Source organism: Emydura macquarii, unplaced genomic scaffold (assembly GCF_026122565.2).
Source record: "Emydura macquarii macquarii isolate MOO-44397 ecotype Brisbane River unplaced genomic scaffold, CSIRO-AGI_Emac_v2 contig_499, whole genome shotgun sequence".
NCBI classification, from domain to species: domain Eukaryota; kingdom Metazoa; phylum Chordata; order Testudines; family Chelidae; genus Emydura; species Emydura macquarii.
In genome coordinates this window covers 11779622-11796951 of record NW_027130636.1, presented here as the reverse complement: position 1 = coordinate 11796951, position 17330 = coordinate 11779622, and the positions used below count along the sequence as shown (strand labels likewise).

Sequence of the window (17330 nt, the reverse complement as noted above, 5' to 3'; positions counted from 1 at the left end):
TCTTTTTTCTGATGCACCAAGCTATCCATCATGTAGAAAAGTTCCTTTGGATGGATTTTTGCAGATGCTTTCATGGAGTACAAGAAAACCTTCATTTTCTCAACATCTCTAGTTCAGGATTAGTTCCTACTGTATATTAGGCCCTTTCAATATTTACTGAGTCCATAACAACATTTGGAAAATGGTTAGTGTACCAAAAATTAATTAACTTTTTTTTTTTTTTTTTTTTTTTGCAAAAGTTAGTAACAGTTACATCATATTTAAGAACACGTAAATATTTTTAAAATATCAGTTATAGTACATAAGAACACATTGAATTGAATTAAAATTCATTGTTCTTTTGTCAGGAATATCATCAAACAGAATATAAAAGCAAACAAAATACAAACCCTCTGCCCAAAAAAACCAGACAAGAACTCAAAAAAAGAAGTCTCAGGCTGTGCTTTGAAGTTTTGTATTTTCAGGCTTTAGCATACTCCCTAGGAGACCAAGCTTCACTGATGAGGGCCTTTGGCTAAAACACTGACACTGATCTGGAGTTTTTAAATTTCAGAAACCAATAGTAAGTGTTTGCCAACTGCTCTGAATTGTTGTAATGTGATGCAGCATGAGAAGTACACAATTCAAGGATTTAAAGATTACAACCAACTCCTTAAATTGTATGAGGAAATAAATATGAAATTAGTGCAACTGTTTCAGCATATGTGATCTCTGCTCTCAGTGGCTCATTAGACAGGCAACTTCATTCTACACTAGCTGGAATTTCTGGGCAGGGTTCAAGGAAAGCCATGTCAGTAATTAGGATGAACCACAGTAATCTTGTCTGAAGGTGACAATGCTAAAGATGATCATTGTGAGGTCAGTGTTATAGAGGGATGATTCAAGCCTCTTGGGTCAGTGTAGGCGTGTTGGCTCCGAGGGAGGCCACCGCGGCTTCCTACAAACAGGGAATAGCTCGGGCTTGGTGAGTGAATAGTCCTAATAGTCCACCCTTGGGCAGGGTGAGCAGCAGTTACTCGCTCAGGCCCTCAGGCAGGGCGAGCGAGCACAGAGTCAGTTGCTCCAACCCCTAGGCAGGGGTGAGCAGCAGTTAATCGCTCCGGCCTTCAGGCAGGGTGAGCGAACAGGAGTCCAGTGCTCCAACCCCTAGGCAGGAGTGAGCAGCAGTTAATCGCTCAGGCGGGGTCAGGAGAGCAATTCTCCTGGGGTGGCTAGGGACAAGGGGAAGGGGAGGGGGACGCAGGCCCACCTGTCTCCACTGCGTCCCAGCCCAGGGCCCTAGCAGTGGCAGAAGTGGCTGCCACTTTGCCGGCGGGGCTCCCGCCGCAACACACCGGTTATAAGGTGGTTTCAGCCACAGGCCGTGGCTGTCCCTGGGCTACTTCCTCCCCACTGACCCTGGTACCTGTCTCCTCCGTGTCCCAAGGATAGTCCACCTTTGTTAGTGCTGCTAGTCCTTCCTCATCGACCGGGGGTAAGGCAGGAAACTCCTCTTCAGGGGGCAGCTCCTCCAGGTCGTTGTAGGTTGGTGCAAGCGGCTCGGCCTCGGGCAGCTCCTCCAAGTCCTGCCCCACTGCGGGGAGGGGCTCGGCGGCCGGCAGTTCCTCCAAATCCAGTCCGGCCTCCGGGGGTGCCCGCCACTCGGGCGGCTCTGGGGTCTCGGCCCAGTCTGGCAGTTACCGAGCACGGCCTCGGGCTCGAGGTCGGGGTAACTCAGCCCAGTCGTCCTGGCCGGGTTGCCTAGTCCAGCTCCTTGAGGGCCCTATCCAATCCCCGGGCCCAGGTGGGGCCAGGGTTTGTCGGCGGCAGTTAGGCTCTGGCCTCAGCCTCTGCTGGCGGGGCAGCACGTCTGCCTCTGGCAGCAATCTGGGCCCTACTGAGCTCAGGGGCCAGGCTTTTATCCTTCCCCTTCCTGTTGGGGCTCCGCCCCACGGCTGCCAATTGGCCTGGCCGGGTGGTCCTATCACGGCCCGGGTCCCTTGTTGCCGGGCAGACTCCAGGGCAGGGTGTGAGTTGGGCCATTCAGGGCTCTCGTGCCCTTCCTCAGGCTCTGTCTCTGAGGGAGGCCACCGCGGCTTCCTACAGTCAGGTTGTAGAGAATATAGTGATGCACAGATTTCTTTGCTTCTTATTAGTCTTGCTTCAGGCCTTTCACTTTGTAGTTGATCACTTTACTGGTTTGCCAGCTTCCCAGGGATCAAGCTTCATTGTCCTAGCCAACATTGAAATGTGGACATTGGAGGGAAACAACCATGAACCTATAGGAACAAGTGGTAGGATACAGAGGAGGATGAAGAAGGTATGATAGAATAATTATTTCCCATCCTATTTCCCTGTTAGAATAGCTGGAATGTCTCACTGGCGTCCTTCCTTGATATTCCCTTACCCTGTCTGATAGTCCCCAAGTGTATATAAGAACATACAGTAATAACATCTACAATACAACTGAAGCTACAGATTGTGGCTGATTACAACATATCATTTGAAGAAGTCTTTATTGTGTCATTTACAATGACATAATTGACCATGGACCATACTGAATACATATAAAGAGACTATTAGTGCACCAAAAACCCACTTGTAAAAAGCACTTAAACTGGCTTACAGGAAAGAGCAGAATGACCATCTGGAACTGTTACAATCTCTGAGGTATATAATTCTTGTTTTAAAAATCCTCTGACATGGTGGGAATCAATGAACTTCTACAAGCCTCATACAATTTGCCCACTACTATTAAAATAATTATTGCACTGAAACTCTACATTCATCAGCAAGTGCAGGAAACTGACAGCCAGTCTATGATTGGTTTCTAGAAGTGAACAAGGGCCAGGCAGGTGTGCAAGGAGCATTTCCCCCATTTAACCTCTCCTTTCCCTCTATGCAGGAGCTGCTCGCAATGGCAGTGATTGCATTCACTTGATTACATAACCACCCCAAAAGGGGAAGGTCCAGAAAAAGAAGGGGGTCATGTCCCCCCATTATGAACTGGCTAGCATAACTGGCCAGCTGTGAAAGGGAGCTCATGCTTTCCCAGTAGGGGGTAGCAATGGCTGTGCTCTACCCTGAATGCTGGGGAGCTTCAGGATGTGTTGGGAGCACAATCCCCCTTTATTAAGACATAAAACCAGGAAGCTGGTTTTCATGTAAGAAGGCATGACCATTTCATAGAACTGACCTATTAGAATGCTTGGTGGATGTAGCGCCAACGGCACTAAAAATGGCTGGAAGCAACACTCTCAGATACTGCTCTGGTGCTTATACCCAATGATGTTGGTGTCTATACAGGTATATAGACATATCAGATAAATCATTTCTGGACTACAACAGGCCGATTTGCTATGCAGACTATAATGATGATATCAGGTGTTACCACAGAAAACCAAGAACTTTTATAGTTACGGATAATGAGAAAACTTGCAAATTGCAAAATTGCAAATGGAATTTCCAATAGCGGTATAGAATCAGTACATGATTATGGACAGTAATGGTAGTAAAAACAAGCATTTTTATATAGGTAGAGCTAACAGTCTTCTAAAGATACCTCTAACTTCTCTGGGGCTCATTCTGACCTAGTTATATCTTTGTGCAATTCCATGTAACTTCGGTGCTTTTGCTCTTGACTATTCTAGTACAATTTAGATCAGAATCAGATCCACTGACTTCAACAGAGTTGTACCCAGTCACCTGATGTCTGAATTTGATCCAGAATACCTAAATTAAATACATGTGAAGAAACATCCTGTCAAAATAAAATTTAAGGGGTCAGTGGGTGAGCTGCTTCCAAATACGTTTTCTTTCTGTGACATTTTACCAAAACTTGAATTTCACTTACAGGGATGAGTCCAAGCAATAATCTTTTGCACTTTTATGTAGAGTTCCCAAATGCATTATCCTGCAAACCTCCTGAATGATAAAATATATGAGACTAGCAATAATCATGAGGCAAGGCCAAAGCTTTCCTGGTAGAGGTCTTGTAATGAACCTGATTACCTTCAATATAAGGAATTTTTATACTCTTACATCATTGTGTGGCAGAAACTAAGATGATCTTCTCTGACATAACATCTGCGAATTCCCATACTTCAGAGCTGTCCTGGGGTCAGGTCATCTAATTGATCTAGATTATGTCAACCAATTTCAGTGTCAGCTGTTCCTCATAGTGAGGTTCTCCCAGCCATTTCACAGTTAAACTCAATCAGAGCCTGTAGTAGTATCAAGGATTGAGAAAATAAGGACATCTTCTCTGATAGAGTTTCATTCAGTGTCCCAGCTAAAAAAATCTACAGAGGGTAATGATGAATTAGATTCATGCCTCCATATGTTAATTCACCCAGGAAATAGTTAAGGTTGGGTGCTATATGCAGAGTTGTGTGACAGTGAATGACGAAGGGAACTCTTTCAGTTAACTTCCATACTGTCAGCCATGGAATGCTGTTCGTATATTTGCAATCCATGGAGGAGTGGAATAACCTTAGAGTAGCTCTGCTCATTCCTGCTATAAAAACCCCAGAGAATGGTGCTGGGCAACTCTCCAAGCAGTTTTAGTTGTAGAGAGTCACTCCTCTTCTTTAAAGTGTATGTTCAGTTCAGTGAGGCATCGGGGCCACAGTATCATTAATATGCCGATGATTTGTAACTGTGTATCACTTTTTTATCAGACCCAGATGGAGGCATTTACTTGCTTTTCCAATGTCTGGCAGAAAAAGATAGATGGATAAAGGCTATCTGGCATGAACTCAACCTATACAAAATGGAGGTGAGGCCAACTGGCTGTGGGAGGCATCTGGAGGAACTCGAAAAGTCTATTATTGCTCTCTGAATTGAGTGTGTCTGCTTGCCCACTGTCAGAGTGGTTTGTCATCTCAATTTTGCCAGACACATCCCAAGTCCTGGGTTCCCAGATAGCAAGAAACACTTTTTTTCTGTATTGGGATGGCCAAAAAAACATTCTTTCAGTTCTGGTGCAGATTCTGCCACAGTCATCAATACCGTTGCTACTTTAAGCTAGACCAGTACACTGCAAGAACCTATTCCATCACAACAGTTGGTGCATTACCAGTGTGTACTTGGAAAGTGGCCAAAAGCACTGACACAAATGACGTCTGATGTTTCAACAGCACAACACTATGTGGCTGAGGACCTTCATATGAAAAGCATTTTGTTAATGTGGATCCCCCAGTAGTGTCTACGGAAACTGGAATGAGAGTCTGGAGAGAACTGAAAGTCCATGAAGTCTCAGGTGAAGGCATCAAGACATGAGTGATTAACGTGTGACTCATCTACAATATGGGTAGTTCTCTACACATATTTCAAGGAAGGTTCAATTGCTTTCACTTGCAAATTAGAATCAAGTGACACACTGTGAAGGTAAGAGCACTGATGTGTCCTTTCAGCTGCAATCCTGGCAGTTGCTTTAAGAATGTCAAAGTCCCACTTTCTCTATAAAAAGCTAAATTTGTACTAAAGTACCAGTTGCCAATGCACAGTCTCAGCTCCCAGCCAAAATATTGGTTCAGCTAATCTCAAGGACTTTCTCTTTGGGGCTGCCATGCTAGCTCAGCAATATACATGCTGAAGTTAATAGGGAAGGCCAGACACAATGTCAGGTTTTTGCCTGAGATGATGGCTCAAGAAAACACTTAGCTGAGCTGTGATTCTTTTGAGGTGGCATAACTACTAGTCATGCTGTCAGTATCAGACATCTTTCAGGTTCATAGAGGGAGCTATAACCAGACAGCAAATGTAAATAAAAAAGGAACTTGAACTGAAGTTTATTTATAAGTCAACAGATATTGTGTCAACAATGGGTGTATTGGTGAAGGGATTTAGGGGACTAATAGACTGAGGCTTCTACTAAACAGGAAGAAGAAAAACCTACAGTGCATCCCAAGAAGGGTCCCGAGACGGGAACCTGATTCCCTAGCAGTTCAATTTATCACCCCAGCTCTCTCAATCAGTACAAAGCAGACTGTGCACCATATCACACAGCACAGAAGCTAATTTAATGAACATTATGCTACCATTTTAACCCGTCCTTGGTGTGGTGCCGAGGCCTCCATGGCTTCAAGTCTGAAAGCATTATCCGAACTAGCCCTAGGTTCCCAGAATGCCTATGGCCTTCCTGCCATGAGCTATACAAATTCCAACCTATCTATATGTCATATACGAGATCCACAGAATAAAGGTCAGTTGCAACCCTTGCCCTTTCAGAAAGACAATTTTCCTCCAAATAAGGTACTGTACACCATGCTATGCTGTTGTAACCTCATGTTGTAACTTAACTTGTTTTAATTACTGGGGGGGAAATGATGACAACCAAATACAAATTCTAATTTTTGTATTCTGTTTTTCAAAATAAATCACAATTCATGCTAAATGAATTAATGCTGCACACAGATCCACTCTATTATAAACCTAATCCTGGAATACAATCCCAGTGCCTAGCGCACATTCCCAGCAGAGAAAATACAATGAATTAAGAGTCTAGTATCCACAATGAATTAACCATTGAACATGAATTCAGCTTTGACATAAAATATCCACCCTCAACTAAACTGCATATGCTGATTATACTTTTGCTATGTATATGATGCTAACAACGATTTGTGAAGAGTGGTTTGATGTACTGCATTTTTCTGCATCTTGTCTGGTCCTAATGTGATATAAGTTGAACAACACAAAAGGAGAGTGTAAAGACTCCTCTCCTATATAGTAAATGCACTTGTGTACATAAACTCAGGGCCAGATTCTCTGCTGCAGCTGAAAGCTGCTTGGTACAAAAGGAAAAAAGAAGGGTTTATGACTCCTTGATTCTTTGTCCAGCTCTACTCCAGCCACAGTTTGGAGCAACCTAATTTCTGTTCCTAATATACATCTGCTGGCAATGCACCCAAAGGCATTATCCATCAAGACGGGGGTAAAAGGAATGCACCATGCTCTGATACATGCTTTAAGCCAGGGCTGCAGGGTAGGGGGGCTACAAGCTGGCTCTACTCCCATTGTGATCTCCCTAGACACTTAGGAAATCCTGAGATTTCCTGCAGATAGTTTCTGCTCCCTTTTGTCAGTGTTCTTAGTCTGCCTTCTTTTATACTGCTCCTAATGTACTTTCACTGACTTGTGTAATTAGAAATTAGGTCTCATACTACATATACATTTTGGTTATTGTTATGCCAATTGCATTTCTTGGAAGGTGAGATTATTCTGCAAAAGGATTCTATAACAATTCAGGTATTCATCTGGACTGTGGGAAAAGGGAGAAATAAGAGGAGAACACAAAACAAAAGAACCAGAATTACTTCAGTCAGGGCTTTCTATTGCATTTATGATTACATAGTTTGCTTGTTGACAGGCTTGTCCTAAAGAATTTGCCCTCCTTAAAATGTACAGTGCAGTTAACACAAGTCATTCTCACAAAAATGGATGACTGGGCAACAAAATGGTAGATGAAATTCAATATTGATAAATGCAACGTAATGCACATTGGAAAGAACATTATCCCAACTATATATATAAAAGGATGGGGTCTAAATTAGCTGTTACCACTCAAGAAAGAGATCTTGGAGTCATTGTGGATAGTTCTCTGAAAACATCCACTCAGTGTGCGACAGCAGTCAAAAAAGCTAACAGAATGTTGGGAATCATTACGAAATGAATAGATAATAAGACAGAAAATATCATATTGCCTCTTTATAAATCCATGGTATGCCCACATCTTGAGTACCGTGTGCAGATCTGGTCACCCTATCTCAAAAACAATATATTGGAATTGGAAAAGATACAGAAAAGGGCAACTAAAATTATTAGGGGGATGGAAAAGCTTCCATATGAGGAGAGATTAAGAAGACTGAACTTTTCAGCTTGGAAAAGAGACAACTAAGAGGGGATATGATAGAAGTCTATAAAACCATGACTGGTGTGGAGAAAGTTAATAAGGAAGTGTTATTTACTCTTTCTTCTAACATAAAAAACTAGAGATCACCAAATAAAATTAATAGGTAGCAGGTTTAAAATGAACAAAAGGAAGTATTTCTTCACACAACGCACAATAAACCTTTCGAGCTTCTTGCCAGAGGATGTTGTGAAGGCCAAGACTATAACAGGTTTCAAAAAATAATAAGATAAGTTCCTGGAGGATAGGTCCATCAATGGCCATTAGCCAAGACAGGCAGGGATTGCTGTTTGCTAGAGGCTGGGAATAGTCAACAGGATGGATCACGTGATGATTACCTTTTCCATTCATTCCCTCTGAAGCACCTGGTATTGGCCAATGTCAAAAGACAGGATACTGGCTAGGTGGACCATTTGTCTGACCCACTATGGCCGTTCTTATGTTCTAATTAACTTTTCCCTGACCATGGATTCCAAGATACCAGAATAGGTTGTAGTGTTGGAAATAATGACTTCCAGCTATGATAAACTAGAGTATAACCTTGTGACAGTAATTAACTTGTGTCACCACTTTACTGACAAGAGGTAGGGAATGATACATAAAGAAACAATCAATTCTTGAAGAGAGTATGAAATTGGGACCTTATCTTTACAAAGAAACTTGGCTGAAGTTCACAGTCTTTGGTACAAAGGTTGATTACATTACCAAGTTTTAGAACTTGCTCACTTTTCTGATTGGCTTTGCCTCTGAATGATTGCTAGCAACAAGGGGATCAAAGTGAGAACCTATAAACCTTGGTTTAATGGAAGTAATTTCTCACTCTGTAAAAGGGTTCATTTGTAGCATCCTCAGATAAACTGAATCACAATATAATGGTCTCACTCAGAAGAAACATCCTACCAGGGCAGAATGCTAGCAAATGTAACTACAGAACAATCTAACCTCATTTGTTTGGACTGCTTAGGAGCAAGAAACAGTATTGCAGAACCTGAAAGGGGGAAGAAAAATGATCTTGTTGGTAAAGACCAGGCCTGGGAGTCAAGCAATCTGGTTCTATTCCCTGCTGTGATGCAGATTTGCTTTGTGACCTTCGGCAAATCACTTATCCTCTCCGTGCCCTAACTTTCCCATTGATAAAGTGGGACAAATGATAATCCTTCGCCATGGAAAGATGTTATGAGGCTTAATTCACTGGTGTTTGTAAAGTGTTTTGAGATCCTTAGGTGGAAGATGCTATTTAAATACAAAGTAATTATTATTATAGGAGAGGAGACTAGCACCCACACCTCAAGTAAATATGTGTGTATCTGATGAAGAAATTGACAGCATACATGGAAGTGAACTACTGAGGATAAAGTTTCCTACTTAGGTGATAGATCTTAAAGCATTACTAAAATTACTCCAATTCTCCCATAATTTTCTCACTGGAATGTAAAATCAAATGAAATTCCTGAAGACTGACAAAAGCAGAGAACATAGTTAAATTCATTTAGCCTATGTGGATGCTTTGAACTCAGTTCTCACTTACACTCTAGTAAATCAAGAGTAATTTCTCTGATGTCCAGTGGAGTTTTGTTAGTGTCAACCTGGTTTAAAATGAAAATCACAGTCAGGCTCACCCTCAGGAATACTTATAACTGACAGAAAAACACCATAATGGATGGCAATCCATGTCTCCCATCCCAATGCAGGTCTATAGGAATACAAATTCTGGAAATTTAATCTAAAGCAAACTAGTTGGTGAAGGTTGGACGCTTGTTGTGTCTAAATCTCAATCTTAAATTTATTATATAGTAAATCCAAGAGGGCGCAATTTTAGAAGATCTACAGCTGCTTTTGATGCAAGACTCAAGAGGAGCCCAGAGTGGAACTTTGGCACTTCCTGTATTCCATCTGAACAGCTGAAGGGAGAAAGAAGATTCTGTGAGTGTCTGTAAGGACAAATAACTCCCCTAACTTTTCTGAATGGATGTGATAAACAATGCCATAAAAACAGGGGGAAAGAATTATTTTGAAACTGAAATGTTCTTAGCAGGAAATATTTATGACAAAGAGCAAAATTCTTTCTGCCTGAGTCTCCTATGATGCACTTTGATGAAAGGTAAGACTAGCAAGCATGTGAATGGTTCAATTTTAAGCAAGCCTAACATGGATTCCAAAGTAGATGATGAAAAAAACTGTTGCTGAAAAAGACTCCCCTTTCTTGTAATCTGGAACAAGCTCAGAAGAACAGCTCCAATTTTCCAGACAAGAAAAGAAATGTCATATAGAAAAGGTCAAATCCTTCATATGAGAAACAGATGTTCCAGTTAATGCTAACACATTAAATCAAACATTTTTGTCCTTGATTTTCATGATGCCCATCAATTGCAATATTTCCCCCATATGCACTATTTTAGCCTGCCACCTTTTTACACAACTCTGGATAAATTTCAGTTATGACTCTCAGCAAACAGCAGTCAGTACAGTAAGAGAAAGGATTAGATTTTTCCCCCTCAGGTTATTCTGACTGTGGGCCTGGATACCTTTTAAAAACAGCTTGACTTTGATGAATAGACACTATGCGTACAGACTTATGAGAAGACAGCCATTACAAAAGGCAAAACAGAAAAGGATGAGTGACTGATATTTTTTGAGGCAAGAGATTAAGAGTTGAGTTCTGACACTGCCACTCCTGTTGATAAAAGGAAAGGGAGGGGAAAGACTGAGGGCCTGTCTACACTACAAAGTTAAGTCAACTTAATTTTAAGTTGACATCCAGCCATCGCAGGATCACTGTGTTGGTGGAGCGCATCCTCACTAGCAGTGCTTGGATCGACGAACACAGCAGTGCACCATGGGTAGCTATCCTACAGTGCTGCAGGGGGTTTTGGAAAGGGCTTACAAAGCCTCATGGACCAAAAGATTGCCACAGGGGGGAATGGGAACATGGCTTCGGCCTCCCATGATGCAGTTTCCTCCCTCCTTCCCTACCCTGATCTCAACGGCAAACAATGCATGTTTTTTCATGACTTTTTTCAAAAGCCTGGCTTAGCTGCACATATGCCATAGCCCAAGAAGCATGGAAACCATTCAGCTGTGCACACTTGTGAGCATTACAAACACCTCGCACTTTGTCCTGCAGTATTTCCATTGCCGAGACAGGAGCAACCACGCAGAACACTGCAATGTCATTCAAACAGCCCCACTGCAAGTCATAGAATCAAACAATTCCCAGGTGCTGCTACAGTTGCACAACAGCTGAACACAGCATTCCGCCATTTCTCATCCTGGGAAACAAGCACTCACTGGTAGGATCACATCATTGTGCAGCTATGAAATGATAAGCAATGGCTGCAGAACTTTCAAATGAGGAAGACCACTTTCCAGGAAATTTGTGCAGAGCTCTCCCCTGCCCTGAAGTGCAGCAACACTAAAATGAGACCTTCTTTGACAGTGGAGAAGCAAGTGGTGATCACTTTGTGGAAGCTTGCAACGCCAGACTGCTACTGGTCAGTGGGGAATCAATCTGGAGTTGGTAAATCCACCGTGGGAGCTGTTGTGATCCAAGTATGCAGGGCCATTAATCAACTTCTGCTAAGAAGGGTAGTGACTCTGGGTAATGTGCAAGACATAGTGAATGATTTTTCTACGATGGGGTTCCCTAATTGTGGTGGAGCAATAGATGGATGCGTAGTCCTTTCTCGGCACCAGACCACCTTGCAAAGAGTACATAAGCCAAATGGTTTATGGTGTTACAAGTGCTGGTGGATTGCAGAGGGTGTTTCACCAACATCAACGTGGGATGGTCAGGAAAAGGTGCATGACATGTGCATCTTTAGGAACATGGATCTGTTCAGAAAGATGCAATGAGGAATTTTCTTTCCTGATTGTAAAGTAATCATTGATGATGTTGAAATGCCACTAGTGATCCTGGGAGATCCAGCCTACCCCCTTGTTCCCATGGCTCATGAAGCTGTACACTGGCCACCTGGACAGCAGTAAGGAGCAGTTCAACAATAGGCTGAGCAAGTGCAGAAAGGTGGTGGAATGTGCTTTTGGACGTTTAAAGGGTTGCTGGTGCAGTTTGCCTACTAAGTCAGTGAAAGCAATATCCCCTTTGTTATTGCTGCTTGTTCCATAATATCTGTGAGGCAAAGGGAGAGAAATTTCCGCAGAGATGGGGTGTGGAGGTGGATAGGTTGGCAGCTAATTTTGAGCAGCCAGATAACAGGGCAATAAGGAGGACTGCAGAGTACCTCCGTGAAAGTTTCCTAGAGATCTCCATGGAGGATTCCAGGGCCATCCCTGTGCACATAAACAGGCATTTTGGGGGGTGGGGGCACCCTCTCTGTAGCTGGAGTGGCCACTGAGAAGCAGATACTGCACCTTGCTTTTTCTTTGAGCATGTAACCCCCCACAGTTTGCCTGGAATTGCATACTCACCAGAGGTGCCTTCCCCAGCATCAGTCAGCCACCATGCTGTCCTGCGACTGGCTGGACTGCTCCAGGGTTAAAAATAGTTCCTGGCTCTTGAGTAGAATGGATCTCCTGCTTGCCTGCCTCCCGTTCTCCTCCTTGGCCACAGTTTCCTCCTTGTTGTTGCCTGAGGTGGCCAGGGACTCAGACTCCTGGGAAGTATCCACTCTGCATTTGGGGGCAGCAGTGGCGTCGCCACTGAGAATTGCATGCAGCTCACTGTAGAAGTGATGTGTGTGTGGTGCAGAACCAGAACAACTGTTCACCTCTCTTATCTTCTGGTACGCCTGCCTGCCGAAGTTCTTTGATTTTCACACAGCACTGCTGCATGTTCCTGGTGTAGCCCTTCTCCCCTATGCCCTGTCTATGTTTCTTCAGGTGGATCAGAGCTGCACCTGCACAGACTCTTCTCCCCAGAGACCAATAAGATCCACCACCTCCTGTGTACTCTAAGCTGGTGTGTGTTTGTGGCGTTGAGTCACCATGAGAGCTGCGCTGACAAGCTCTCCACAGGAAATGGGAATTCAAAATTTCCCGGGGCTTTAACAGGAGAGGGGCAGTTTCCTGTGTACCTAGCTGCTGTGCAGCAGAGTTGAAGATGATCTCTGGAGCAGTCACAGTGGAGCATTGTGGGACAGCTCCTGGAGGCCAATTCAGTTGACTTACACAACACTGCGTCTACATTGCCTCTCTGTCGACCTATCAACATTGATTAAAGCTCTACGCCTCTTGCGGAGGAGGAGTAATTAAGTCAATGTTACAGGTGAATTAGGTCAGTGGAAGGGAACTGGTAGTGTAGACGTATACATTATTAGGTTGATATAAGGCAGCTTCTGTTGACCTAACTTTGTAGTGTAGACCAGGCCTGTGTGTAATTTAGACCACAGAATAAGCTGCTATACAGGCAAATGAAAAAGAAGTACTGTCTAGTGGTCTGAACGCTGGACTAGGGAGTCAGGAGTTCCTGATTTCTGTTCATCACCTTGCAACAGACTCTCTTGTGTAACCTTTAGCAAGACACCAACCTTTCTGCCTTTTCCCATCTCTTCTTAAGTATATCACACATTGCTATGAGACTATGTTTTGCAAATGCTTTGAAAATGAAAAGCACTATATAAAGTTAATGTAGGAGAGTAAAGAGTTAAAAGCTGGACAAGTAGTCAGGCCTAAATTACAGGGAACAGGGTCAAGGTAAGGGCAAACTTTGTTTCTGTTAATTAGTGTGAATTTTAGTTAGAGTCTGTTATCTCTCCTTCTCCTCCCTTCCTGGCCATCTGCACAGGGAATAAGTTTATCGCTATTTCTGTGCAAGGCCTTCTCCCCCTGGCATGCCTTTATTTCAAAGAATGTTAGTGTAAAATGTTTAGGTTTTAAGGTGATGTGCCTAACCTCTGCATGGTGATCCTGTAAACAACAAACAGGGGCGGGTATAATTATATTAATTATGTAGTTGTTAATATTCATTTTATAGGTGTCAATGTAACCAAATAAGGGTCTATGGGGAGTTGCTGAAAATGTATACATTTACATACTGTTATGGATAAAATAATTGTAAAGTAATCCCCTCGTTGCTCACTTGCGGCGTCGAGGTGGAACGAGCAGGCAATAAAGGGTTCCGTCTCCCCAATCCACCCCCTGGACAACCTGTTTCATTATTTCTAACAGTTAAGTATTTTTTATTATTGGTATAATGGATTATTCTTAGCTCATTCACAATAGCAATTGAAGTGAACATTAACAAGTGTGGTAGAAGCAGCAGTTGATTTTGTAATATTAGCAGGTGCTTTAATGAACAAAAGGATGAGCATTGGGAGTGGGAAATGGAGTGGCTCTTTATTCCACTTATAATCCACTGATCCACCAAGCTCCACAAGTCACTGGATAAATCCAGTCCGAGCCAGAAATGACTGAAAATTGTTACCCCTTGCTCTCTGCTTGGTGGTCTAATGTATATGAAATATTTTTTTGGTCTCAGCAGAGCTGTTGGTGGGTTGGACAAATGTCTCTATCACAAATCCATCACCACATTGTACTTTAAATCTTGCCCCTACTGGCAATCTTAGAAAAGGGATCAAGATGGGTAAGAAAGTGACCTACCCTCATTGCTACAGGTGGCCACACTGGAGCTAGGTTGAAGCACATGGATGTAGGAATGCAAAGAACCCTGCATGCCCACTGTTCATGCAGTATATATTCTGTGGATAAACATAGAATTTCATTCTCCAGGGCTGTTAAAATTTGGTACTGTTAATGAGAATAAAGATGGAATTTTACAGAAAAGAGACAAAGTAGTAGTAGAAACTGATGAAAAGAGAGTGCTGAAGAAGGATAAAAGTAATTAAGGGCATCCCCTTAATGCACAAAAACATATTAAATAGTCCTGATAAGAAGAATCCAAGATTACTTGCTGATGAGTGCCGACATCCCAAAAAATGATACTGGAAGTATTTGGAAATGCAACATCATTCTTTAGTACTAATATTTATTTCAAAAAACCCTAAATTCACTGGATCTTTGCAGATTCCACAAACCCAAGGAAAGAATGGAAAGAAGTTGAGTCGAGTTAATTCACAATAAAATTAGCTTTGTTTGTTGACTCTTGCATTTTGCTTCACAGATATTGTACAAAGACTACAGAAGAAACAGAAACCAGACCTAACCAAAAGAAACCTCACTTAAACTAAGCTATTACCCCCAACAAACCAGCAGTTGAATTGAGGATCTAATTTCTGAAAACCTTGATAGATTTTTCACCACATATTCCTAGCTAGAAAATAAATAAGATAGAATACATTTGTAATAATTTAGTTATGAGTAGATAGTTAATTAATTAATGCTAATGAAAATAATAGAATACATATATTACATGGTGGAGTGGGAAGAAAGAACCACATTCTCAAATATAAGGCAGATACACATAAGAATCAATCCTATACTCCAGACCCCAATTCTACAGGCGCTTTGGCCAGGATCAGGGGTACAGGATTAGGCTGTGTAATAATTAATTGATTATCATAATATTTATCTGATCAAAATGCAATACACAAAATCTTGACTATCATTATAATTCTGTTGTGTACAGTACTGTACATGTAAATATAAAGATAGGATCTCTTCCTCTAGGAGTTTACAATCTAAAGGCTGGATTGGATAACCCTGACACACATTGAATAGCTCCGATGTGTCTGAGCAGTCCCAAATGTTACTGAGAACATACGGTAAATGACAACAGACCAACCTGGTAAGCTGGATATAGGAGGGGGATCGGAGAGCGAAATCATTAAATACGTCCTGTGGGAAAGAATTTTTTCCCTATGTTGAGAAAATTGTACACATTGTTCTATTTCACATTAGGAAGTGGGTTTTTTTTTTTTTTTTTTTTTTTTTTTTTTTTAATTTAGGTTCCTGTGCATGAGTAGATAGCAACAGAGGAAAGGTTAACAGTGGAAATCTAGCTGAAAGAAGTGAATTTTAGAGGAGATCAGATGGAGAAAAAGTGAAAGGAGGAAGTTCCCAGTGCATGAGAAAACGTGAAATAAGAGACAGAAGTACAAGTAGCATAAGGACAGGAAGGAGGACTGGGAAGAATGTAGGGCATAAGAAGGGGAGTAGAAGGCAAGAAGGTAGAGCAAACTGTGTACGGTTTGATCACATGAACAATATTTGGATGGGCTTGAAGCTAGAGACCAAAAAGAAGGTGGTTAGAGTTGTCAAGAGAAAAATAATGAAGATTAGTCTTGTCTTACTACATGCACAACACAAATCAAGTACATTATTGGATAATGGAAATATAGGGCCTGCTTCTGCTCTCAATTCCACTAATTTTACTACTGGGGAACTTTACTGACTTAAGCGGGGTTACTTCTGATTTATACCAGTGTAAGTGGAAGCAGAATCAGCCCCCATCAGCCCCAAAATTCCCTACAAAAATATATTCTTGGTGCACTTCACATGTGACATGCAGATGGGAAAAACACTGTTTAGAAGGGATTTAAGTACATTATCTCTCAGTTTATGCACCCTGGATCGTGTTACCTTGCCAACAAGCACCAACAGTTAGCTGCATGGCTATGTGTGATGGATGAATAGGCCAATCATTTGTCACAAGGTAAGGCTCATACGTTGTGCCGTCCATATATAAGGTAACCACAGGAAACTCAACATTGACGACGTAGTAGTGCCATTCTTTATCACAAATCTGAATAATAAAAGAAATGAAAGAAGATCTTTAGCATCCTTTGTCCTGCTGCTATTTTTATGCAGAGTAAATTATTTTGATTATATTTTTTCCAAGACCTGGAATTCTCTTGGTAGAAACAGATAACAATTACTGAAATTTAGGCTGGAGAGGAGCAATATTAACATGTTCATGGGTAAATTTTTTGACACAGTGCTCTGGGATTTAGCCTGTAACTTTGTGTTTACATCTCTACACATGCTCTCAGAGAGGAGACCTTATTGAAATTAACAAAAAAAAAAAAAAAAAAAAAATGTTGACAAATACCACAACTGGCATACATGCATAAAAAATTTTAAACAAATTCCCTTTAAATACAGTCTTTAAAGGGATGGAGCAGAGTGAAAATGCAATGGGTTTAGCACTTGTTGAGCATCTTTACATTCATTAAGTCAAATTAATTAGTTAATACATCAGAATAGTGTGTTAATGTTTGTACAGCCTTTCAAGAATACGAAGCTCTGTAGAAGTGTGCAATAGTGGTTGTACTTCACCATGGTTATTCTAGAAAGTCCTTTTTTCCCGAAATTACGAAAGAATTTATTGCTCAGGATGTTGAGGAATTATTAGCACTTGCTTGACCCAAACATTATTATTTATTGTTATAATTTGTATTGCCTTATTGCCTAGAGACCTCCATCCAGGAGTCCATTGCCTTAGTCACTCTACTAATGGAATAAAAAAGAACGGCCCTGCCCCAAAATGCTTTTAGTCATGGCTTGGGCAGATAACATGAAAGCTTCC

At 41.8% G+C, this 17330-nt stretch overlaps 1 protein-coding gene across 1 annotated transcript in view; it reads right to left on the bottom strand.

Moving 5' to 3' along the window:
- Nucleotides 1–17330, bottom strand: part of CLSTN2 (calsyntenin 2) — a 367428-nt gene that overhangs the window by 24552 nt on the left and 325546 nt on the right. Inside the window, exon 9 of the mRNA XM_067538949.1 lies at nt 16385–16547. Coding sequence (XP_067395050.1) covers nt 16385–16547 — 163 coding nt within the window. The remainder of the gene's footprint in view (nt 1–16384; nt 16548–17330) is intronic.